The sequence below is a fragment of the Lagopus muta genome, chromosome Z (assembly GCF_023343835.1).
Source record: "Lagopus muta isolate bLagMut1 chromosome Z, bLagMut1 primary, whole genome shotgun sequence".
Taxonomy (NCBI): domain Eukaryota; kingdom Metazoa; phylum Chordata; class Aves; order Galliformes; family Phasianidae; genus Lagopus; species Lagopus muta.
This window is the reverse complement of record NC_064472.1, coordinates 40,940,944-40,967,412: the sequence shown is the minus strand read 5'-3', so window position 1 is coordinate 40,967,412 and position 26,469 is coordinate 40,940,944. Positions and strand designations below refer to the sequence as shown.

General features: G+C 38.2%; 2 protein-coding genes across 7 annotated transcripts in view; both read left to right on the top strand.

Annotated features, from left to right (window-relative positions):
* The window catches only part of TUT7 (terminal uridylyl transferase 7), a 32,411-nt gene extending 22,169 nt beyond the window's left edge, over positions 1-10,242 (top strand). For 2 of the 6 annotated variants that reach the window (XM_048932126.1, XM_048932127.1), the window contains exons 19-29: positions 987-1,076; positions 1,166-1,279; positions 1,387-1,464; positions 2,026-2,203; positions 3,421-3,468; positions 3,575-3,666; positions 4,117-4,232; positions 5,674-5,996; positions 7,688-7,761; positions 7,917-7,980; positions 9,154-10,242. In XM_048932126.1, coding sequence (XP_048788083.1) covers positions 987-1,076; positions 1,166-1,279; positions 1,387-1,464; positions 2,026-2,203; positions 3,421-3,468; positions 3,575-3,666; positions 4,117-4,232; positions 5,674-5,996; positions 7,688-7,761; positions 7,917-7,980; positions 9,154-9,221 — 1,245 coding nt within the window. In that variant the 3' untranslated portion in view covers positions 9,222-10,242. Of the gene's footprint in view, positions 1-986; positions 1,077-1,165; positions 1,280-1,386; positions 1,465-2,025; positions 2,204-3,420; positions 3,469-3,574; positions 3,667-4,116; positions 4,233-5,657; positions 5,997-7,687; positions 7,762-7,916; positions 7,981-8,337 lie in introns of those variants that run through there. The other 4 variants (XM_048932128.1, XM_048932130.1, XM_048932129.1 and 1 more) reach the window with 4 other exon arrangements.
* A 2,392-nt stretch (positions 10,243-12,634) lies between these two features.
* ISCA1 (iron-sulfur cluster assembly 1) lies at positions 12,635-19,427 on the top strand. The gene is made up of 4 exons (XM_048931821.1): positions 12,635-12,781; positions 13,447-13,500; positions 15,130-15,235; positions 17,033-19,427. The coding sequence occupies exons 1-4, from the start codon at positions 12,701-12,703 to the stop codon at positions 17,179-17,181; spliced, it is 390 nt and encodes a 129-aa protein (XP_048787778.1). The 5' UTR covers positions 12,635-12,700; the 3' UTR covers positions 17,182-19,427.
* Positions 19,428-26,469: the final 7,042 nt, after the last annotated feature.

Sequence of the window (26,469 nt, the reverse complement as noted above, 5' to 3'; positions counted from 1 at the left end):
TGTCTAGGTTCAATTATAAGTGGTTCCAGTTCTACTCCAGTTTTAAATTTCCAAGCACAGACGAGTTATTTTTGACATGGTGCAATCAATTGTGCAGCCAAGACTTCAGTGTTAATACATCTGTAAGACAAGATAGTAGTTCTTCAGTAATGATAAGTGATAGTGTTTAATTCTTTCTGTGAAACAGACAATAATATAACTTCACCTTTCCCATCCCTCAATTCCCATCACAAGTCATACTTAGCTTTTGAGGCTTGGGATAGTAACAGGAATCCAGCTTGCCTGGACTAGAATACAACACAATTTAGAAAAAAGTCATTGGCCAAATATTTTAAAAAGAAGTATCATTTGTTTTTTTCTGATGTTTTGTACATCAATAGGCAGCTCCTTGCAGCATTGAAGGAAAGTGAGTTTTAGAGCCAAGCATTAAGCTTTCTGAAGCTTCTGTATGAGTCTGAGGGGAGCCCAAGTAGAGAAGGATACTTCAACTTCAAAATCTAAAAGTGTGTACTTGAAGTTTTGCATCCCCATGGGTAATTTGATAGCTCTCACTTTTCTGGAATGAAATCTCTTAATTCAAGAATTAACCTCCTACCATATATTTTGAAAATGCAGTAATAGATGAATACTTCACTTTCTGAAGTAGTGTTCTGTGAATTCTGCTTTATAGCAACTCTGAGAAGCATGAGTTGTTTGTTAGCCTTTCAGTAGAGTAGTAGTGATAACCTCACTGTTGAATGTTTCCTTTCTCAATGTACATTCTACTGTGCGGGGCTTAACTGTAGAGCTCACAGCTCTACAGGCTGTTAACACAAACTCAGTAAGTAAATTAAAATTGAAGAAGTATGCATGTGAACTCTGAATCTACAGTGCTCTGAATCATTCATTGTCTTCTCTTGACTAAAAACATTTTGTGTGTTTTCAGCTCATTCCCTCAACTTCTTCAGACCTCCTATATTTCATATATGGATTTCTTATTTTCATAGGCCTTGCATAATACAAGACTTCTTTCATCATATGCAGCCATTGATCCTCGAGTGAAATATCTGTGCTATACGATGAAAGTTTTTACAAAGGTGAGTTTTTCAGGCATTCAGGATGAGGTAGTACCTGCACCATGAGGTGATGATCATAAAAAAAATGTAATTTGTGTTCCTTTTTGTAGATGTGCGACATTGGAGATGCATCTCGTGGTAGCCTTTCTTCTTATGCATATACTCTTATGGTGCTTTATTTTCTTCAACAGAGAAATCCACCTGTCATCCCTGTTCTTCAAGAGGTACAGTATATCAATAAAGAAACCAGTACCTGTACACAGTATTGATCAGAAGAATGTTAGTGTTGGTCTTAAAGGCTTTTCTGTTGAATTTAATACTATGTTTTCAGATCTACAAAGAACCAAAAAAGCCTGAAATTTTAGTTGATGGTTGGAACGTTTATTTCTTTGATAAGATAGAAGAGTTGGTGAGTAAAAAATGAAAAAGAATTCATTTTAAGAAATGTTCTCAGACATGTTGATTGAACACAGTAGTGGAACTGAAGTAGCTATTGCTTTATAAATTGAAATGTGAACTTTTAAGAACATGGTTCTATTCAACCCAGCAGTGCAAGCACGTGTGCATTGAAAAAGAAGCAAACAAAAAAAATCCACTGCATAACCTGAAAAAAGTAGTTTTAAAATAAATTGCTTTCAGATGTTGATGATGATTAATCGTTATGTGCATCGCGTTACTGAGCAGAGAATTTCTTTTAAATGTTAATTACACTTATGGCCACAGTAGGTTAAACCTATTGAATAATTTTTAATTAAGTGAGCATTTACAGTGAATTAATAAAGGCAAAACCTGATGTTAAAAGTTCTGTTGAAGTTTAAAGACATGCTATTATAAAATCAATAATTGGGTTCTTAGTGGCAGTTTAGAAAGAAAGTATCCTGGAGTAACTGGATTGTGTTGGATTTGAAAGTTATTAAGTTATTCTCTCCAGTGTAAGCATAGAAAATAAATGTATTTCTGTCATTTTCAGCCAGTTGTTTGGCCTGACTTTGGCAAAAACACTGAATCTGTAGGGCAACTGTGGCTGGGACTTCTTCGTTTTTACACTGAAGACTTTGATTTTAAAGAGCATGTCATCTGCATTAGGAGAAAGAACCTGCTTACAACTTTCAAGAAGCAGTGGACATCCAAATACATTGTTATTGAAGGTAAAATCACATAATGTACATCCCTTTATGGAATTTCTTTAATGTCCACATGAAAAACTTGGTCATTCTGTGTTGGCTTATTTAGTTTTCTATTAATAGATTACAAGTTGCTATTTTGTTACGTTTTAAGTCTTCATAAAATTCCCATTCATTTTCAGTGGAGCTAAAAATTATTCTTTTTCTTCCCACCTGCAAAAAAGCTGCAAAGCAGAAATCATACTTGTGGGATTTTCCCACTAATAGTAAGGTTAGCAGAGTTCATATTTGAATGACCAGTTTAATGTTGTATATGTATTACACTGTTAATGCTAAGATCTCTATTAGGAAAATACAGTGATACATTTTAGAAATGTTCCATAAGTCATTTTCTGGGCCATGTGACTTTCACAGAAAGAACTTCTACTGTCTTGTCCCACATACAACTTAAGCATATTCTTTTATAGAACCACAGAATATTCCGATTTGGAATGATAGGGATCACAGAGCCCAGTTTCTGGCTCCAGATAGGACCTACCAGAATTCGAGCCCTATCTCTGAGAGCATTCTCCTTATGCTTCTTGAACTCTGGCAGGTTGGGGCCATGACCATTGCCCTGGGGAGCAGATTCCAGGGTTTGACCACCCTCCAGTGAAGAACATTTTCCTTATCCCCAACCTGACCTTCTCCTGATGCAGTTCCATGCCGTTTCCTCAGGTCCTATTGCTGTCACCAGAGAGAAGAGATCATCATCTGCCCCTCTGCTCCCCTCATGAGGAAGCTGTAGGTCGCCATGAGGCCTCTCTTTTGTCTCTTCTCCAGACTGAAGAATCGAAGGGACCTTTGTCACTTCTCATACACTTTGCCCACCAGGCCGTTCATCACCTTTATAGCTCTCCTTTTGACATTCCCTTGTAGCTTTATGATCTTATATTGCAGTGCACAAACCTGCACACAGTGCTCGAGGTGATGCTGCAAAAGTACAGAGCAGAGTGGGACAATTCCTTCCCTTGACTGTCAATCTATACTGTGCCTAATGCGCTTGGGGCTGCTTCATTCACTTTTCATCTCACTAACGTGATCCTTTGTCCATGAAATTAATTTATTTTCCAGAAATTCACAAACAGTTTAATTTTAGTGCATTAATTCTGTTTTCAAAACAGTTGTCTTGGGTTGTTTGTGTGCGTATGTGTGTATATATGTGCATATAAATATTTATGTCTCTAATGTTTTCCATACAGACCCCTTCGATTTGAACCACAATCTTGGAGCTGGATTATCAAGAAAAAGTAAGTTTCCTGTTGAAAAACTTGGATATTAAGTGACAATTCTTGTTTTACTGGCTTGTTTGATGTTCACATGATGTTTTCTCTTTTTTTGTGTGTGTTTCCCTAGTGACAAACTTTATAATGAAAGCTTTTATAAACGGCAGAAGAGTATTCGGTACTCCTGTAAAAATATTTCCTAAAGAATATCCATCAAAAATGGTAAGCTGCTCCTAAGGGCATCCTATGCATGTTTTTCATTGTGTAACTCGCTTTTAAGAATATGGTTATGGTCTCTTAATGCTTTTCTTAATTTCAGCAGTGCTCTTATAAATCCTTGAACTGTTACTACTGAGTACTTTTTTTCATATTGCTTGCCTATAAAATGTGGGGGCATACAAAATACTGATCAAGGGAGATATTCATTATGTAGGCTTTTAGACATTTCAGCCTCCTTCAGAAAAGCTTACGGTTTTTTAAGACTGGTTTAAGAAAGAATGTTGCACACCTGGTAGTTAGCCGGCCGCCTGTGGGGAAGAGGAAGCAGTGGACGATTTTATCTCGTTAGATCTGTCAGAACTGTACATAAGCAAAATTTCAACATCTTACTTATCTGTTTTGACTGCCCAGTGTATGAACTTGTAATTTATATGCATCATTTTTTTTTTTCAGGAGTACTTCTTTGATCCAGAGGTACTGACAGAAGGAGAATTGGCACCAAATGATAGATGCTGCAGAATTTGTGGTAAAATTGGCCATTTTATGAAAGATTGTCCCATGAGAAGAAAGTGAGTATAGTTTTGGGATCTCTGTGATATATTTCCTTAGAAGGAAGATTAGAACAGGGATGCTAAAGCTGTGCATTCACAGCTATATTCCATACAGCATTCCACAGAGCAGAAATCAATGAAATTCTGCATTTATGAAAATAAGTGGTATAAGACTGATATTTCTTCAGTCCTTTGTCTAGCCATTGCAATAGGAGATGCTCTTTATGACAGGTACACTAGTTGGCTGTCTTCTGGGGATCTCTTCTCTTGCATTCATTTGGTTTCATAAGCACTTCATAGGAGGATTAATGAGTATTGATAATGCCTGGATGAGATTTGAAGTCACAGTTGTGTTCATCTTGTAGCTTCTTGCCAAATTAGTGTCTGTGCCCTTTTTAGTAATTGCTCCTTCATTTTACCTGCCTTTCTCTGTACTTTCTGTAACTGTACTACCTCCTTCTTAAAGTATTCACATTAGACTAACACAAAGTACATAGCTGGAGGCACGCCATAGTTTTACACAGCACAAAAAAAAAAGTCCTTTCTGTATTGTTCTTGAATGTTACCTGATGATGCAGATATTCTGGTAAACTTCTTGGCTACTACTGTTAGTCAGTTTTTCTTGTTTTCTTGTTTGTATTGGGGTGGGGGTTTTGTTTGTTGTTTTTTTTTTTTTATTAGTAATTCTTTAAAATGATTCCAAGATACTTCAGGTCTATTTTTAGGTCTAATTGCCAGCTTTCCTTTGTATATTGTATAGCCATGGTCTAGATTATTTTTGCCAGGATGCATTATTTATAATTTATCTACGGTGAAGTTCGTCTGCTATCATTTTGTCAGTTTATTCAGTTTTGTGAGTTTCTTCAGTTTTCTCGTCATTAGTGCTGCATCTGACTGAGCAAAGGAGTCTGTTATCATCAGACACTGATTGTTCCTTCTCCAGTTCATAAATAAACAAGTAAAATGAAACCAGATCAGTAATGGCACCCAGGTCCTCACTGATACGTCTTTAAGTCACTTTGAATGCTAGAAGCATCTTCCTTTATACATGATTTGTAGAGAGAGTGAATATATGCCATTTTGGAAGGAAGGTAGATTTCTCCTGGAATGGTACAAGAAGTAGAATGAGAGCTCTATTTTTATGTGCTAGTATTTAATTTGGTGTCCTTTTTCTTCCACTGTCATTGCAGCTCCAGCAACAAGATCTTCACGTTGATGCATTCGTATTTTAGAGGGGAAAAAAAATAGAATTTCAGGTGTATTGTAATCAAATTGTGAAGTTAATAATATATATATCATAACAGTGTAGAACTGTTTCTTAAAAGAGCCAAAGGCATTTAACTTTATTTAACCCACTGAAGAAATACATGGAGTCCATTTATAGGCTATATGCAGTGTTTGTGTTTTTATCTTTAATGTATATAAGACATATGAAATCTGCAGCCTTTTCCTCTTGCAGACTGAGGCGACGACGTGATTATGAAGATAGTAAAAACCAGAGGTACACAGAAAACAAAGAGAAAAGCAAAGAGGACAAAGAAATACAGAACAGAACAACAGAAAAAGAAAGCTCTGTCAAGGAGGGGAAATTGCATCTATTTACACCTCAAAAGAGCAAAGTAGCAAGGGGAATAGTGGAAACTGGAAAAGAACGGTCTCCCAGGCAATCAGCAGAGAAGTGGAAGCGACAAGAAGACAGAGAGTTAAAAGAAAAACGTTGTTTTATCTGTGGAAGAGAAGGTCACATTAAAAAGGAATGCCCACAGTATAAGGTAGCTGCAGGTATGAAACTGATCAAGCTGAGTAGTTTAAGCAGAACTTATGGTTACAAAGTTCATTAACGGCTAAATATTTTTCCTTTGAATGGCATTCACATAAATGCCAACTTTTTAAAAATAGAGTCAGACATGATCAGTTTCCCCTTTACTTTCACCTATCTTTCAAAACTGTTGTGTCCTGAGAATTGAGATGGTTTCTCTTAGCAGGCCAGGAGGTAACAGTAGAAAGTGGAGAGTGCCTGCTGTGTTGAAATTGCTTCTGTTGTCTTCACTGCTAAAGTTGGCTAACGTTTCAATATACAGCTTCTATTTCAGCACCTGGTAATAGCAGTAAAAGCTTATAGCTCCTTCCCATCATGTAAAATAGACCTTTTCATAAGGACCTCAAGATCACTGAAAATAAATTGCTCAGATAAAATATTTTGAATGGGAAGAAATAAAGAATGTAATTCCTAACTCAGTAATATGGTCGATAAAATAATCTGCCTTATTTTTCTTAGAGTTATTTTGCAACTTTGAGTTAAATAAAATTTAAAAAAAAACATGTGAAACTACAGTAATTGCCTGAAGATAGAACTTGACTGACAGACTTGAAAACAGTGAACTGCTAAGCAGTATCTAAGTCATCCTTCACATTAGACAGATCTCTAGTCATCGTTATTGTAGGAAAATCATTCTAATAAGAATGCAACTTCTTGGCATGGTGCATGGTACTTTCAGCTAGCTTACAAACGAACACAGTATTACAGTTTCCCTCTAAGTAAATCTAGAAGCATTTATATACACACTACAGAAAAAAGGTGTACAGTTTGCTCATTGCTTGACATCTCAAAATAAAGTACAGGAATCCTTTGCATACACAGTTTCAAATAATCTCTACTAGAAAAATGTTCTTTCTGGCTCAGATAAGGAAACCCTTTTATCCAGATGTTTTTGATAGAATAAGGCATAAAGTTGCACTACCAGAATACTGGAAGCAGTAAGAAAATGGTTGCAAATGTGCTCAGAATTTTAAGGATATTTGCAAGTGTTCTTAATTGATTACTAATAGAATTGGGTGGATGAAAAAGATGTTTATAAAGTGAAGCCACATTTTATTAGGCTTTTGAGAGTTTGAAGATGCATGTCAAGTCTAAACTTAACTTTTGAATTTATCTTTGAGCATTTTTTGCTAAGATTATGTTTGCCATCATACTGAGTTTGCTGAGTTGAAAAGGAATATACTTGACTGTTTTGTGGTTGCTGAGGGGAATTATGGGTATTTTGGGAATCAATATATTTGTAGAGAAGGAGAATTGATCTAGGATGGACTTTTTTGCTTGTCTGGTGCCTGAAGTGTTCTCTATAGTTCTCTGGCCCAAGAGGTTTTGTGACTTACTGTGCTATACACAAGCACTTTGTGGGACTTTGGTCAATTCACTTAACCCAATATCATCATTCATTTTCTGAAGGTTCCAGTCTCCTTTTGTAGGTTTGGGAATCGGGGTTTCTAGCTTAAATGCTTAATTATGGATGTATCTCATTTCATTGTGCCCATTTTTGTATATTATATAAAGGCAGAAAACAGAAATGTCTTAAGTTCTCTGTGCTATGAAGGTAGAATGCAAGTATCTTTCTAGTTTTTGTACCTTAGGATATCTGAGATGAAAAGTAGTTTCAAAATAGTAAGTCTTTGCTATATTACAACTTTTTCAGGAGGTTCAAAACCAGAAATGTTGTGTGGATCCCCTTTACCTCCAACTGCCAAACATGCTGGTCGATTAAATCAGGTAAATGTTAAGTGCTCTTCTTCCTGGATCTCTTTAAATATTCTGAAACCCTTGTAAAGGAACTTAAAGCTGTTCTTACTTAAGCTTTCAAGGAGAACATGTGTAATATGTAATTCAGTTTTGTAGGTTCATCAGTATATATGTGTTGTTTATAGGGAATGGTTACACATGAAGAAAAAAAGAAACAAAAAGGAAAAGTACTTTTGAGTCCCCAGACAGGTTTGTATCTCTTTCTTTCAATTCAGAAATTCAGTGTGAAAGCATGCGTTTTCACCTTACTTTCTCAGTCCGTATGGAAACTCTGCCTAACTTGCTGAACGCAGCAGCAGTCTGAACAGGTTGCCAGATAATTCTGAAACCACCTTTTCTTTCTTTTTTTTTTTTTTTAAGCTGGAAAAGCGCATTTTTTTAATTCGTGTTTTGGGAACAAAACTTATAAGGCATGTCAATTCTGTCAGCCATTTGTTCTTTATTTAACTCTGATAGATTTATTTTGCAGAAGGATCTGGTGTTTTATCAATCTCTCTCTTCTCTCCCTCTGTTTTGGCATACATGGGGTTCTGTGTTTCTCTTCAGGAGCAACATGTGGAGCACTTTCTTGTGAGGCTTCCTCAGAATAATCATCTAGAATTCCACATGATCAGCTAACTTAAGAGAGACTATGAAAGCACATCCTTTGATCTGTCAAAATGCGAGAAAGTTAAAATTACACTTACAAGTAGCAGACAGACGATGACATAAAGGCCTTTGTATACGCTCTCTGGATCAGAGACATTTTGTGCACTGTGTTAGATGCATGGTTGCCACTGCAGCTTCCTTACAGAAATTTCACACATTTAACTTGTTAACTGTCACAATGAAGATTTTTCAAGTAACTGTTTTTTTGTTTTTTAATTACTTTGAGTTTTGTGTGCAAGTGCAAACCATTTAGCAGCTTGGGTTTTTCCATGGAATACATAGATCTCTTCTGGGGCATCTGAAGGGAGATTTGAGAAGTCTTTGCAAACTGCTATTAAATATCTCTGTAGGTTTTCAGTTTTATGTGGGGTGGGGAAAAAAAGTCATTGCAAGACTTCTTTGAAGCTGAGTTTGGGAAATTAAAAAAAAAAAAAGCAGTTTGTCCCCAGGCATTTATTTGGAAAAAAAGTAATCTTTTCTGTATTATAGTATTTCCTACTGTCCTCTAGCAGCTGATATTATAAAGTTGATCTTGTGTGCTTTCGTTGCAGTTCAACTTAACAGTAATTTCTTCTTGTTTTACTTTTGTTTGTTTGTTTCTGTCTATGGTGGTGGTAGTGGTGGTTATTGGGTTGGGATTTCTTTGTGTTTTGTTTTGATTTGAAACCTTTAAGCTTTTAAAGTGTGATGCTTTTTTTCCCCCCCTGATCTCAGGCAGCCTTTCCAATAGATATATGACTCAGGGAAAAGCCTCACAGAAGAGGACCCAGCAAGAATCATGAGGGATATGAAGCACTGTTAAATTGCAATACAGTTGCAATTTACTTCATTCTTATACTTAAAAACTTACTTTGGCTAAAGCATCTGGATTCACAGGACAGCAGCATAAATAATCTTCAACCTAAAACACCCATGTTTCTTTAACCTTACTTTAGATTGCTAATAAAGGATTTTAATATGGTGTCATACCATAGACCCCTTGCTCCTAAATAGATTGTCTGAGCATTTTAATAGAAAGCCATGATGTTTTGTATTTGTTTACTAGGTAAATCATATAGATAAATGCAGGTACTGAAAATGGACCAAGGTTTTGTCATTCAGCCTGAGCATTTTAAAATGCACTAAAATTGTTGCAGGCCAAATAAATGTATTTTCTTCAAAATATGATTTTTTTTGAAGGAGCAAATATTATTTATATATGTTGATTGTTAATGAATATTTGTGTAAAAGTGTTTGAAATGCTTGTAGACTGTGCTTGCAAACAGGTTTTTGTGGTGTTTTTATTTTCCCCGTGTAGAGGACTGAAAACACAGTCACTAGTAAACATATGTTAAAGCTGTCTCTGCAGTAAAGCAGTACCAGTGAGATTTTTAGTTTTTTGCCCCTTCTTTGATTTTATGAAATTTAATTTGCTGCTGTGCTTGTGTACAAGGAAGGAGAAGAGAGGAAAAATAAAAAAAATTAAAAAAAAAAGAAAAAGAGACAACTAAGAAACAGGTCAGTCCTGTTTGATGCTGCTAAGAATCTTTTTCATTATCTTGGGGATACAGACATAACTGCTTTATGGAATAGAGAAATGATATATGGCATCTGGGGAAAACATATGTGCATTTTCATAAAATGTGAATGGGATCCTTGGACCAGCCAAGAATTTAAGTAGGTTTATCAACTTGAGCTTTACTTGAAGTCCTTCCAGAGCTGGTAGTGTACTCTGTCTTGTTCAGGAAATAATTACATGGTAAAATTGAAACCACTGTTATTTATGACTTTGAAATAAATAAATAAAATCAAAATCCAGAATTACTTTTCTGTATTTCTTCTTAAGTTGTAGCTTTCAGTATTCCTGACTTAAATGTGGAATGAATCATTAATTTATTGGAATGATCTGTTTTATAAAATGCTATGCTTTTTTTTTTTTTTTCCTTCACCTGTTTTTCGCTAAAGGTGAAGGTTAGAATTTCCAAAGTGACCTTAGGAAGCTAACTCCTATTTTTTTTTTCTTCATCAACATGAAGCCAGCTATCTTTATATTTCTAGATGTTTTATCTTTCTCCCAAAAGATGTTGTTTTTCTTTACCTATTTTCAATCTTAGCCAGCTTCACAAATGGAAAACCATTCCAATTTTGTTCTCTATAGCATGTTATTCATATAATTTTAAGCATTTTTTTTCCCTGAGATTTTCTTCTATACTTCCACATTCATACCCAGAAAATTCACATGCAGGACATTTGCATGCCTCATATATATTTTATTTAGCCTTCTGTTCTGTTGATGAGAACAAAATGTATACACCTCTAAGAGACTACAGCATAATGTTATAGATAGAAGATATTTTTAAGACTAAATAAATCACATTTATGCTACTCAGCACCCTCGCATTGAGATATTTTTTAGTTTTATAGTGAAGCTTTCAAGTGTGAGATTTCTAAAGTCAGTTCTAAATCCTACAGATTACACTTCCAACCTCCAACTCACTCTGAAAATACCTCTTACTTCTGTGGAAACTACAGCAAAGAGTACATTAGCACTGTTTGATAGAGAAATTCTCAGCTACAAAACGCTTCTGTCAAAAGTCACCATCATTAGCTGTGCATTTTCATTGGCAAGCAGGGTTTTGTCGCCGCGCTCATAAAGATGTGCACCAGCAAAGGTGGCCTGCTGTTGTCACTGCTGAAATACACCACATGCCTCACCATGTTCACTTCCACTGCCTGGTCTCCATAAACATTCAGCAAGCACTGCTGAATGTCAGTGGTTGCATTTTTCTGCGTGAAGGATTTCAGTCACGCACCTTTATACAAGGAGGTAAAGTAAACAGTACTGACAGAAAAACTGGTTGCATTTGGACGCTTGCTTCCAGCTTGTACTTAACAAGCATTGCTGACTAAGGCCTCAGGCTCATAGAGCGTCTAAGGCCTTCCATCTCTGAGATCACCAATTCCAACATCAACCCATCAGCAGTATGCCCAATAACCATGTCCCTGTGTCTTAGTTTGAGCTGGGATGGAGCTCTTCAGAGCACCTGGTTCTAGGAGAAAAACGATGATAGCACACTGATACTTATAGTTGCTGTTAAGCAGTGTTGCAAAGAGCCAAGGCCATTCCCAGCAAAGATCCCAAGGATCTGGGAAGGTGCAGAATCAGGACAGCTGACTCAAACTGGACAGAGGATTATTTTGTAGTGTATGGCCTCGTGGAAAGAGTTTTGAAGGCTATGAAAATTCATCACTGCTTTTGCTGTTCAGGGCTCTAGCTGAGCGTGGGTCGGAGGGTGGTGAGTAATTGCCTGTGCAGCACTTCTTGTACATGCTCATGTATATATAAATATACGTATATATAGTCATAAGCGTTATCCTTTTCTCTATCTTAGTGAACAGTTTGATCTTAAACTACTTTCTTTTTTTCCAGTTCTCTCTATCCTTTTGGGAAGGGGGCAGTGGGCAGATGAATGCCTGGTGCTCAGTCATCTGCTGGATAAAAGCACAATACCCTCAGTACCACATCCACACGATTCTTAAATACCCCCAGGGACAGTGTCTACCATCCCCCTAAGCAGCTCATTGCAACATCTCACCACTCTTTCAGAGAAGAATCATCCAACTTGAACCTCCCCTGGTGCAACTTGAGGTCATTCCCTCTCATCCTGTTGCTATTACCTGGGAAAAAAGGGCGACCTATGCCTTACTACAGACTCCTCTCAAGGAGTTGTAAAGAGCCCGGCTGACATATTCCACATTTGCAGAGGGCTGTGTACCTCACGTTGGATATTTGGAAGCATTTTTTTTCTCAGAGTGATCAGGTACTGGCGCAGGCTGCCCCGGTGGCGTTCAAGAAGGGCACAGATGCACTGAAAGCCGCGGCGATGGTGGGTCGACGGCTGGAGTCGGTGTTCTCAGAGGTCTTTTTCACAGTGACTCTATGGTTCTGCAGAGACGAAATTCCCTGTTTCCATCGGACTGTATCTGCATCCCCTGGCCGTCGTTCCTGCGGACACGGACGGTGCGGCCCGGGGGCAGGGCCGGGCCCTGCACGCCCCTTATCTCCGCGCACAAGCCGCGAAGCCTCCTCCGAAACACACCCCACGGGCGCGCGCACGCGGCCTCGGCGCAGCACGGCCGAAGGGGCGGGCCGGACCGCCTGTCCGTCATTCTCGGCTGCCCAATGAGGGCGGATGGCGGAAGCGCGTCGGGCGGGGCGGTGTCGCGGCGTGACGTCGGTGGTGCCCATGGCAGAGGGCAGAGGACGGGGCGGAGGGGCGTGATGGCATCGTCGGTGGTGCGGGCCACTGTGCGCGCGGTCAGCAAGAGGAAGATCCAGGCCACCCGCGCCGCCCTCACCCTGGTCAGTGCCCCGGGCCGAGCGCCTTCGGCCCCCGTTTACAACCCGCGGCGGCGTTCTCGGAGTCGGGCCGGGCGGCGGGGCCTGCTCCCGCGGCGGGCGGCATCGGAGTGACAGCGGACTCGGAGGCGGCGGGCGGGGCGAGGCCGAGCGCCGCTGGGCCTCCGGGGTGGAAAGGAGAACAAGGGTGTGGGTGCGGGCGCGGGCGGGGGGGCGCCGCGCCCGGGGGACCGCGGGCAGCCGGCTAAGGAGCGGCGTCACGGGCTGCGAAGTGCCTGCGTGCCTGCAGACAAACGTAAAGACGTTGTGTGCAGAAAGCGAGGAGCGCGCTGCGCGCACAGAGACTGTCTGAAAACGGAAAGCTAGCCCCAGGGGCTTACGTATCTGAGCTGCTGGCAGTGGGGAGGCGGCAGGCACTCTGCTCGGCACTGCAGTCACGAGGCACTGCTGAGGTCAGGCAGTGGGTCGGCAGCAGGTGGGCTGGCGATGTGACAGGTGCCGAAGGTGACCGTGCAGATGGGGTGCCGGCATGAAGTGTAAGGCATAACTGTGTTGCACAGTGTCAGAATAGGGCTGTGTGTAACACAGTTGTGTGAAATGCTTGTGCAAGCACTCTCTGCAAATGAACAAGAAGTAACGATTAGAAATGATGTGTTTTTGTTTTTCAGACCCCGTCAGCCGTCCAGAAGATAAAACAACTTCTTAAAGACCAGCCTGAGCATGTAAGCATACTAGGGCTGTCGTGTTGTGCAGCTGACAGTCACAAAGCACTTCTCACTAACCTAGAAGTCTGAAATAAACACCCAGCAGTTTAGAGATGTTGGGGGCTTTTTTAGAGATAAATGTTTTTTAAGCATTGTTTCTCTATAGAATTAAATGCAGGAGGTAGCTTGCTGTAATGATGTGTCACTGTACAGTTACTGTTGAGATGATAAAATGTGAAACGAAGTTGAGCTTTATTTTTAAGTTATATTTTAATGAAGTCTTCTAATAAGTCACCACTGTGCCACCAGGTGACTTTAGGGCCTTCCAACTGTTGCTTTAAGACATTAGTAATCAGTTTTTGTAGGAATGGTCATTATGAGGTATATAGCTGTAATGTTAGATTATTATCTATTGGTCAAAACATTCATTTTTGTGAGTTGCCAGCCTTTCACCAAATAACTGAGCTTTTCAGAGGAAAGCTCAGACTTGCTTTCTAACCACTATGAAAACAAACACTGTCTTAATGCTTTACAGCAAGTACTATTTCAAGAGAAATATTCTCTCTTAACTTCAGTACAGTGCCCATTGTTTCCTTTTCTTCCTGTACATCTGTAAATAACCAGGCTTTCTCTTCAAAACACAAATGATGGTAAGGAAGCCCTAAGCCTGCAGCTCGGCTGATCAGTCATCCTTGTGTTATAAATGGTGTTCCTGTTTTCCAGCATGCTGCATTGTATCTAGTGTTTCCTGTCGAGAGGTGCTTAGTCAGAGCAGATCACACAGTTTGTCCCACGTGGTGGTATTTGGTAATGTTCTGGTAGATTTTTATTGTAACACAGGTAATATACAGGTATACAATGTACTTCTGTTTAACTAAGAAATAGTGGTTTGCTGAAAATGGAATAGGTACTTTTGGAAGTTTATTGTACGTGAATGGCTTTCTGATTCTATACCACTTTTTCTTAGCTCCTCACTTCTATGGCTGCTCTTTTTCTCTCAAACAAAGAAGGTCATTATGAGAAGCAGTGAGTGATTACAAATACACTGACTGGGTTGGGTTTAACATGGATTAATGTAGTAAGCAAATGGATATATTCGATGTAAGGTAGAGTTTGAGTTTTATGGACAAAAGGCAGCAGGAGTAATGGAGAAATCAAAGTAAATTCTTTCAGAACTTTGAATTGAAGTAGTTTTCTGATGGTCATTAGAGAAAGAGTGTAGAAATCTAGCAACTGCCCTTGGCCTGCCCTCACAGCTTCATAATTAATTAAAATAGTGCCTGAATTAGCATCTGAATGAAGTTTAAATTGAAGTCACAACATTCTGAAATTCTACTGTCTTTATGAGACTGGGCACTCACAGAATTAGCAGTAGTTTATTATCACTTCAAAAGTTGTTTTTAAGAACCATTAGAGCTAGGTGCAAAGTAGCAAATATCTGATGCTTACCATTACCTTTATAATCAATCTTGTAAAAGGAAAAGAAATGCACTGAGCTAGTTCACTTCTGTTCTAGTTCTAGGCTTTGGGTAGGGAAGAATAGATGTCGTCATTTTGTTATCCCACCTACTTTTATTGCAAGGTGTTGAAGAACAGGTTTAAAAAAAGTCATGTATGTTTGTATTTTGTTGTTTTTTTTTTTTTCAGGTAGGTGTGAAAGTAGGTGTTCGTACAAGGGGATGCAATGGACTTTCTTATACGCTAGAATATACAAAGTCTAAAGGAGACTCTGATGAAGAAGTAGTTCAAGATGGTGAGTTTCTGCTGCAGTAGAGCAATCTTATGTGGTTAGAAAGGCGGGTTAGAAATTGTTTTGAGTACTAAACTATAACAAGAGGTCCTAGCTTCCTGATACTGGAGTTGGTGCTGCATTGGTTTCCATATTGAAGTTATCAGTTAAAACCTGCAGCTCTGCAATCTGTAGTTCAGAGGCTGCTGCGCAGAATAACCAGTGTAGCCAATTGTTCATGCTTTTGGAGGTGGTTAATCCTAGGTATTTAGAGAAAAAAAAAATAGAAAAATGCATAAGGAAAGGGATACTTTATCAGCATGCCTAAAACCAGAGTTGGCAAAATAAGGATTTTGTTTTTGAAAAGTCTTCTCTAACTTGTCGTCTTCTTCACTGATCTGTAATTTGTTTCTAATCTGTTCATGCTTTTGATCTTCAAATTGTTTTGTAACAACCATTTCTACAATTTTAACTAAGCATTACTTAGAAAATTGTTTTTGTATGCTGATGTTTAAGCATGCTATCTGATAATTTTGTTGAGAATGCTATAACAGGTGTATTGCTAAAATATTGAAAGTTCCATAGTTTTGTCCAGCACTCAGAAGACTTTCTTTGTGGTCCTGTAAAATAGGGATTTTTACAGAATCCATATAATGTTTGTTTTCGAGAGGTTTCTAAAATATTCCTCTGGTTTTTCTTTTGTTTTGTCTGAGAATTACTGAATTCTCTTGTATTTACGTCCAGAAAAATGAATCTGGCAGAAAAGGAGGAGATATGCATAAGAATGGGATATTGCAATTATTTCCTTATAAATAGTATTCTGCAACGCAGAGACCATGTTATAGCTATGTTATAGATATCTACAACCAACTAATACATTTCATTCTCTTACAAAAAGAAGTAGTTGGGACAAATGACTAAACTGAACTGGAGCACATGAGATCGAGACTGCCACGTAATTCTGCAAGTGCCTCTTGATTTCAAACTTAACTTGCTTCTGGAGTTACCTCTGCTTGACTCAGAGCTGCTCTGGCTTTATAGAGCTGAAAAAACATTTTCTGGTTTGGATCTTAAGGAAGATAAAAGCAGTTCATGTTTCCCTCAGTCAAGAGAGAGACTTCAAGGTCCAAAAACGGACAGGATTTCAGATGTCTCTGCTTTCTGTTTTGTTTGGCTGCTTCTAGACTGATTTCCACTAAAGGCTTTGACTTTAATATAGCTCTGTACTCACCAGGCTGGTGGTTTTGGATTTCAGCCCAAATTTTCTGGCTTTTAGGTAGCAAGTGACCACTTCAGGGATCAGGTCTGTAAAATTTTGCATTAGGTTTAGCCTTCTGTGTTAATTGCTATCAAAATTTTCCCTGAAAATCTGGAGTAACTTCAACTTTGTTGCCTGCGGACTTGTGTTGTTATACCAGTGTGTTTTATCTAAGTTTTCACTGTAATAGAGCAGCTTTCTGGCAGTTGCTTATATAACTTAACCAGTTCTCGCTGTTGTTCACTGATGTTATTTCTGTTATCTTCTACTCTATAAACAGCTGAAGCAACCTACTCACAGCTTTGCATGCCTTAGAAAAGGGATCTCTTTCTGGTTCATAAGATGAACTACTACTAAGACTGTTATTCAGATTTTATAGTAGGATAGAAAGTGCAATGGAAGAGTGTCCCAGGTTAAGGAAAAAGAAGCTGTGTTGATGGTCTTCAAATTTTGCTTCTAGAAATCTGAAAGTTAACAATTTCCCTTTCATTTGAAATACAACTCAAAGTAAACAATGAATGATTTTGCTCTATGTAAATTTGTTTTTCTTTGTTGTCTTCAAGGGGTTAGAGTGTTTATTGAGAAGAAAGCACAGCTGACACTTCTAGGAACTGAAATGGACTATGTAGAAGATAAATTGTCCAGTGAGTTTGTCTTCAATAATCCAAACATTAAAGGAACATGTGGCTGTGGAGAAAGCTTTAACATCTGAAATCTCAGGACTACTTCTTTGACTTTAAACATCACAGGACACTTGCTTTTTGGCTTTCAGAAGTAGATCAGTTTTCTTCAGATCTAGGGTGTGTGAAGTCTGGACACCACTAAGAAAAATAAAATTGAGTCGTGTTGAGTATGTAAATTGTATGTTAAATTGCAGCACTGATGTATTTATGCTGTAACTTGTGATGAGTTGGAATCTATAAGGTAAGAACAGTAAGTGCTATCGTAATGTCACTGTGCTTTTACATGCCAAGGAAATAAAACACTGCTGTTCTTTTCCTTTGCAGTTTTCTTTGTTCACTCAGCTCATTCCCCATCCAAAACTGATGCAATTTGCAAAAGTATGTTGCCAGTATTCTGGCTTGATTTAGGGGAGGAAAAAAAAAATCACCATTTATGGGTGTTTTATATACACGGGCATACAGTCTTCAGCTTATAAGTTCACTGATTATGTAAATGCTTACTTTCCTTTCTTAGATTTCTGATACTTTCATGTTTTTATGTGTAGGTTTTCTGGAACTTACTTTCCTCTAAATCCAGGGAAGTCAAAAAAGAAGTTTGTATATTAGTGTAGTGGTAGGCTGTTGTAGTACTGCTTGTAGAAATAATTAAAAATGTGCTAACCAAATTTTAATCCCATTCCTTGCCTAGTTGAAGTCACAGCCTATGTTGTACTTAGTGATTTTCAAAAACATAAAATATATTCAGGTACTGGAATGCTGAAGCAGGATACAGCCCTTGTTCCTCACATTTCTGTTGTTTATCTTTTGTGGCTTAAATTGCAGAGGTGTTAAAACTCAAAATTTTGATTCTGTGTTCACAGAGTATGTTTGTATTCTCACCATGCTATCTGTCTACCAAAGCCACAAGCTGCTTTTTCTGCAAGAGGAATCTTCTTTTTTTTTTTTTTTAACCAGGTGTGCTACTCATTCTGTTAGAACTCTAAACTCTGCTTAGTAACTATGTAGCACTAGAATTTTTCACTTTAAAAGCTTACAGTAACTTGTATGTAACAGCTAGCCAAGGGTTAATTTAGTTACAGGAAACAGTTTATCATTTAAAAAAAAAAAAAAAAGCTTTTATTGAGTAATTGTTTTAAAAATAATTGTCAGTAATTAAAAAAAATATATATCAGATTATTCCTAGTCAGATAATTCCCTTTTTGAAGCAGTGTTTTTCAAGCTGATGATCTTCCACTGGAAATCAGGCACAAGTGTAAGCTTTTCTCTCGTCCTTCCCAAAGCTGATAGAAGAAAAGTACAGGTCCATCCTTTTATCTCTAATTTCCCTGATTGTCTAAAGAGGGCACTGTGCAGCTAAGTTATTCCCTTTGGTAGACAAGACAGTAACTTGTTAATCTGGGAAACTAACCTGAACACTTAGTCAAAAGACTGGGAATAGAAAGTGGAGGATTCTGGGGACTGGGCTCTTAGCATCGTGTACGCTTGCCTGTGAACAACTTGTCAGTTGTGGCATGCTACAGATGTAGAATTGCAGCCAGTTAGATCTGGCTTGAGAAAATATGTAGAGGCAAGAATAAAAATGAAAAACTTAAAACACTCTTGGTATGTACGGCGTAGGAATTGGAGGCCAGAATTTCCAGAGCTATGGTTTAATATTAGATGCTTGAATTTTAGTTGTATACTATGTCATCTTCTGATATAAAAACTCTTTTTAATAGTCAACTATTATACACAGTTACTTTTCTCCTGAATTACTTTATGAAATAACTGGCGTAACACTGGTTAGGAATTTATAGTGCCGTAAATCCTTTCATCTTGCCAAACAAAAATCTGGTTAATGTGATAGTATGTCTAAAACTCCAAGCTAAGGGTGTTTCTTCAGATTACGTTTCTATGCTCCTTGCTAGCAGATACAACTATGAATGTAGTAACACTGGTGTTTGCTAAGAGTGCTTTGACTTGTTTCACTTGTTTTGGTGTGCATTTGGTTTTGGGGATGTTTTTGGACCTGTGCACACACATTAATCTTCTTCATGTGTTTTGTGTATATGCCTCGAATGGAAATTTGCTTTTTCATACTCTCATGAAATAATCTTTTAAAACGTGTTAATTTACTGACACATAACGCACAGTCTGTTAAAATAAGCTTCTGCTTATGTGCTATTTACTGTTATGTAGGCACATGGTTTTGTCAGTTGATACAATTTTGTGCAATACTGTATGTAGAGTTCTGAGTTACAATAATAAATATTTGCCTGTTGGTAAATGTGAAAGATTTCTATCTTGATATGATTCTGTTTACAATAATGAATATGGGGTAGAGGACTTGGCAGAGAATTAGACTTGTATGCCTGGATTATGAAATAGATACAATATTAATTAACTGAATTAATAATTCTAAGAAATATGAACAGTCTCCATCGCCTTCTCAGAATTTGTTGATACAACTGTGTATTCACAATGCTGGAGAGAAAGAACCAAGTCTTTTTTACAGTCAGGGGGCTGGAAATGCAGCAGCTGTCTTTCTGTTGTAGAAACAGAACTTGGGGGGGAAAAAAAAAAAGCAAAACCCTAAAACAAACAAACAAAAATTTTTGCACTCCAAGTCACTCCTGATCCACTCCTTTTCGTAGTTCTCTTTGGATGTCTCAAGAAGGAGGACAGCTTGTTCAGGAAAACCTTAAACAGTTCAGTGTACAAATCATTTTGGCAACGAATGACAGCACAAAATGAATTTGAACTAAAAAAGTAAGACACAGGTGGTAGGACTGTAAAATCTAATGTCAAATAATTATTGTTCTGTGTGTGTTGGAATCCTATCTGCCAGGCTGATTATGTTTGTTTATCACTGTAATTGTTATTCTTCCCATTTATTTAAATGGGCTTCTTTACTAGCAGAAAAATTCCTGAACTATTCCACTTGTTGCTAACGCTATATATATATATATATATATATATATATATATATATATATATATATATATATATATATATATATAGTGTTTTATATATATATATATATATATATATATATATAGTTAGCATATATATATGTAGAATATATATATATATATTTTTTTTTTTTCATTAAGCAGGTAATTCTTTTATGTTACTACAATTCTGCAGTCTCTCTGTAGGAATCTGTACTTGTCTCATGTGGCAAAGTGTGTATTTATGTATTTGTTCCAGAAGAGCTCTGAAAAGATTACTTGAAAAATTACTTTTCAGCATGACTGGCTTTTTATCTGTAAACACACAGTTTACAGATAAAGATGTAAAGCCATACAGTGAGAACTTTGGCCTTCTCTTTTCCTTTCTTGTTCTTTTAAGATATGTGAGGAATGCTGCTTTGTGAAGGCGAGCTAAAATGCAAGGACTTAGCAGAGCTCCACATGCACTTAGGTCTGAGTGGCATTAATTGTAGTTGTTTTCAGCAGGAGATGGCATTTTCCTTAAAGATTCACTAAGGGAAAGTTTATTTGCTGAATTGAAGCAAGCTCTTTGCCATCATCTCTTACTGTCCCTTTCAGTGTGTTGTTTATTTAACCTGGGTGTACCTTCTCTGGTAGCAGTGCTTCTCAAACTGTGGAATCTGTGTTCCTAGATCAAATCGAGGAATGCTAGCCACAGTGTCCTAACCCCTGCTTCTTTTAATAAACGTACAGCTCTGTTTCATGGGAACAGATAGTTACTGCCATAGGGGGGCAGTAAGTTTACTGCAATTACTGTTCATTCAAAATGAGAATTGCCTCTGCCTGGTTCCCTGGTTGTTTCCTCTTGTATTTCATAGAGTACTTTTTGCTGATACTGATGGAAATGATTGTGTTGTTCACCCTTATTTCTGCTCTGTTCTGTTTTTCTTGTCTGTTTCTGAAGGATACATATGGGTGCAGGTAAGCAGAATGCCAAATCACTTTAAGACCTCCAGATGCAAAAAATAAGAAAGAGCAGAGCATTTATTTTGCCAACAAGCTTTTTCTATTGGTTTTCTTTCCATTTGTCTCCTTGCTAGTAGTGTGCTAGTGTACTTGATTAACATTATATCTAACTACAGATTTCTGCGGATATATTCTGATTGTCAGCTTTAACCTCCAAATGCTGGGATTGTGTGATCCAACAGGATGAAGAATCTCATGTAATAGTTAAGTCTCCATTCACAACGGTACTCTCATCCTCTACACCTTATTTATCTGGATTTTAGCTATTGCACAGTGATTTTATTACACATGGTTTTAATCAAAAGTTCCTTCTTACTGAAACTAAATCTAGACAACAAGAATAAGTTCCCTTGGCTAATGAAATGGGAGAGCCTCCAAAAAAAATGGAAGTAACCTGAATAGCTGAATTCATTACACAGAGATTTCCAGCCAGATATATCCTTGTTTTGACCATGTGTTTTAATCTTTAATTTGTTCATAGTGAGTCATCCATGTAGACCTTTAATTCCTAATCACGATATTCTAAATCAATACTAAATTGTTGTATGGAGAAGCAAAACTGTTTAAATTTTGCTGTTAATTATACTCGTTATTTTTCACTGCAGTTGTTTCATATTAAAAGCTTAAATGCAGGCAAGTATTAAAATAAGGAGAAAGGTGCTAAGAAGCTTAATGTTGTAGGATCTTAGGAAGAGCACAGGTAGTAGGGAGTGAGAAATAGTCCCTCCTTGTCGTCCTTCATTTTCACAATAAATTTGTGCAGTGTGATCCTCCCTTTTTCAAATTAGAGCTGGTTGAAATATGTTGTCAGAATTTGTTTTCTAATGAATATCTAACGAATAATGCCCCCTCACTAAATAAATTAATAGAAAATCCAGTGCTTGGGTGTGAATAGTGACAGTGCAAAACTGCTGTTTGGAAACTTTGTTGAGAATGTAAATTGTGCTTCTTTTCCTTGAAATGAATTTCTTCCTTTGCTATTCAAGCTATGAATGGAAGTTCAACCAAATTGGCCAGCTGTAGCAGAGTTTGCTGAAGTGCTTTTAGAAATTACTGGTATGTTTGTATCCTCTGTTTGAGGCTGCTACTGCTACAGCAAATTTGTGAACGAGTGACTGAACATCAACTAGTGAGGCTGAGTTTGTGTTAACAAGTTGCATTTTGCCTGTCAGTACAAGGGAGGAACCCATGTTCCCTTGCTGAAATATTGGAAAGCCGCAATACAGCAATAAGCAGAGGTAAAGTGATAGCCAGAGATATCTGCCCATATCCTATAGGGAGCCTGAAATGCCTGCTATGAGGTACGGTGCCTTCTACCCTGTTCTGTGCATGAACAACCTCTGTTTTCTGCAATTAATCCAGAGTGTTTGTGCAATCCTTAAATCCAGAGGCTGTTGCACATTCAATAATATCTTTGCCATCCTCATTATGGGTATGGTCCAGAACTGTGAAGCGGTATATAAAGTCTCAAAACACCTGTCATGAACTCCAGGTTTTGATCACTTCAAGGAAAACTGTTCACATTAAGTGCACATGTGCCTTCCTTTGAATGAAATTTGTGCTGCCTTGGCTGTCATAAAACATAAGGCTAGAACAGCCTTATGCTATGAGTAGACCCCTATGACTCAATAAAGAGGCTCTTCATGTAGCACTTCTGAAAACAATACTCTTGGTTTATTATTAAATTGAAAAACCTTTTCTAGAAAATAGCAATCTGGTGGGAAGCTGTCTGCGCTGTGCTTTGCACGAGGAAGTTCTGTGGAACTGTGGAGGTGATGGCTTTGCTTCTGCTCAGCCGCCACCCCAAGCTCCACCAGTTGAAGAAACTTCCCTATGGTCTACCTGCTGTGGAATGGAAATCTACAACTCACCACTGTGCTCCTAACTCCCCAGAAGGGGGGTCATGTGGATCTGGTTAAGCAAACTTTGTTTGCAAGTATACGGTTGGAGATGCTGGCTTAGCATCTGCGCCTAAATCTGGTTTGCTGGACAGAACAAAGAGTGATTTCATGAGATACAGAGATGGTTCTAGTTGAGCAAAACAACAAACTGAGCTCAGATTACAGTGTACAGAAAAAGGAAATGAAGGGGTGAGAGGACACCTTCTGGGTGGGACGGCTGATAGGTAAACTGAGAAGAATGTGAACCCTGAGAACCTCAGGCAGCGGGTAGAGAGGGAAGGACTCATTGGTACGGGGGTAAAAGAGGGGCTGCGTCCGCTGGTACTTTGGGAGATCCATGAGGTTATGCCCCAGTGGACTCTCCATCGATTCTAACAAACAAGTAACGCAGCCTGACGAGGGTGCTCTCAGCGGTGAGCGCAGCCAGGGGGCAGGCGGATGTTTCACTCGGCGCCGCGCTTCCGCCTTTCCGAGTGCCGGGATGGAGGCGGTTTGATGCGCAGTGTGTGACCGGGCCGTGGCGGCCCGCAGGCGGTCATTTGAGGGGGCCTCTGCTGCCAGGACGCGGGCAGCAGGAGAGAGGGGGTCTTGTGTGTGGTAGGAAAAGGGAAAGCAAGGGAAAAAGAATGAAGCCAGCAAAGGAAAAAAAATATATATATATATAGTATTTTGGGTGGATTTGGTATGGAAATTTCTTGGCCTGGGAATCACCTTGCAAAAACTGTGAGAAATGCTGCCCTATGTGAGGTTTTAGACCGGCAGGCAGAGCACCGTTGTGCATGATGCAGAAGCTCCATTGTTACTTCACAGTTCGCTGGGAAGTAAGGAGTGAATTTTGGGTGTTTGCATTTCCCTGGAAGTGTTTTCCCCACTTTTGCATCTTTTAATTTGTAATTAAAATTGCTTTACTTTTTTCAGTGTAGTGAAGGCAAATGGATCAGACTGAGGACGGTATGCTCCCCGAAGATATGGATCAGAAGCAGTCATCCTCTGTGGGCTGGAAAGTGAGAACTGTAACAGTATAAAGACCATTTGTAGGCTTTCTCTGCCCACTTCCTTTATCCTCAGGGTTGTTTTGCTGTGTTTTTTTCCCCTTGTTGATGTTTTCTTTGTTTCCCCCCAAAGAATTCCCTAAGTATTCTACGGTACCTGGTACCAAATTATTATTTTTATATTATTACACTGAAATGCTCTTTGCTATATCCAGTGGACCTGACAGAATGAGAAGACATGCTTGGCTTTAATGGAATGGTGCTTTGCAAGAAAATACAGAGAAACTTTTTTTTAAGCATCGCAAGTACATTTGTGCTGAATTTTTGTAGCAAAAAGAAAAAAACAGTAGTACCAGAATCCACAGCAGTTGAACATTTCATGATCAGTATTTAGCATATGAATAGTGTTTTAATTATGTCATTTGTTCTCATTCTTGAAAAGAAAGAGGTATTTGTTCATGCTGTAAATCAAAAAGATGAATTTGTTTCTCATTTGTCCTGTGTGCATCAGTGCATTTGATGAGAATACCAGTAAGAGCAAGGTGTCTTAATCTGCTTTGTCCTTTACATTATATGCTCTTTAATACATGTTTATCTTAATAGAAGCAGCTCTCTTGCTTTCTTCTGTAAATTTTGAGTGCTATTTGAATAAAACAGAAAGCCATTGCAATCCCAACAATAGGCATTTTACCTCAAGTAATTTTTATTCTGAGTGATGCTACTTACTTTTCTGCAGAAATTATCAGTCTCTTTGAGCTTTCAGTAAAACAGAATGACTCAATGCATAATAGTTGGATGCACTGGCCATTTTGTATATGACAACAAAAAAACAGCACATCTTTTTCATTATTTGATGCATCATCTTTGCAACCTCCTATGTAATAAACTGATTGGCCTTAGGTACTGGACATAAGCTGAGGCATGCAAAAGGTTACAGATTCCCTAGACTCATTTACTTACTAGATTCATTTATTTACTCTTAGTGATCTGTTTTATACACATAGCCTATGTAGCTGAACACACTGTTCCCATCAAACTACATTTCAAAATCAGTTTTGGACAGGTTTATTTATCGAGGCATGAAGTGAAAAATAAGAGGATTTTTCACATTGTCTTCTACAGCCCATTCCAAACAGTAGAAAAGAAACTTCTATGCATGTTCATGCAAATCAGTCCAAAGGGAACTGTCATCATTGTGAAGTGCTGGGATCCCATTTGTTGGTTCTCACATAGTCGTCTTGATTTTATCTTCATCTATAGTCACTGAGTATATGGGTTACGAGAAAAAAGGGAATAGACTCTTGAGCAGAGTATGTTGTGATAGGACAAGGGGAAATGGTTTCAAACTGATAGTGGAGGTATAGAATGGACATAAGGAAGTAGCTTTTTACATCGTAGCTGGTAAGGCACTGGGACAGGTTGCCCAGAGACATGGTGGATGCCCTGTTCTTGGAGACATTCAAAGCCAGGCTGGATCAGGCTCTGAGAAACCTGACCTAGTAGTAGGTATCTCTGTCCAATGCAGGGGAATTGGACTAGATGGCCTTTAAAGGTCCTTTTCAATTCACATGATTCTATGATTCTATAAATAATTTTTATGGTATGCTGATGTTGTAGGATTTTTGTGGGAAGGATGTTTTGTATTGTATGAAGATCACCAGCTACCAAACTATGACGCATATCAAAACTTGTAGTCTATAAACAGTGGTAGTATTAATAAAAGAAGACATCCTAGTCCTCCACAGAACTTATTTTTATAGTTATGAGTATTTTCATTAATGTGGAAAGTTTCCCTGCTTTTTTTCTTTTTTCTTTTCAGGTGTCAGAGTTGTTATCTTTCACAAATATCAAAAATGAGCGGCAAAATTACCTTTCACTTCTGGAGCAAACACACATTTCTCTCTTCCATACCATGCAGTCAGCAGTAAGATCTAATGACTGGGATGCTGCAGCACGTAGCAAATGCAGCTATCTTTGTAAGAAATCTATTAGTAGTAGTTGTTCACAAACAGGTATTGCAAAGGAAAATGCTGAGTCATTAAGAATAGGAATGAGAAGTGCAGACAGCTCCATATCTGAAGATGCCAGACAGCTGTCTAAATCAAAGCCAGAAGTATCTGTTTCTGGAGGACACAAAAAATACTATTCTAGTGACTCACTGCAAAAATATATTTTCCCTTACGTGTTTTTGATCAAAAATTGCCTTTCTATGCCACTTTCTTTGATCCAAGACAAATGTTTCAGTGGAGAGATATTATGCAAAATACAGTATTTAAGGAAAGAGAAAAGGAGCACGCCAGCATCAGAGACTCCTGTTTCCAAATTACATGCTTCTGAAGGTGCGTAGTCTGTACTGGTACTTATATATGGCTCAGAATAGCTCAAATGGGAATTGCTAAGAACCATGGAAGAAAAAAAAATTGAAAGAGGAAAATAATTGAGACTGAATTTCTAGATAAGGCTCCTGAATGTGAAAATTCAGGTAT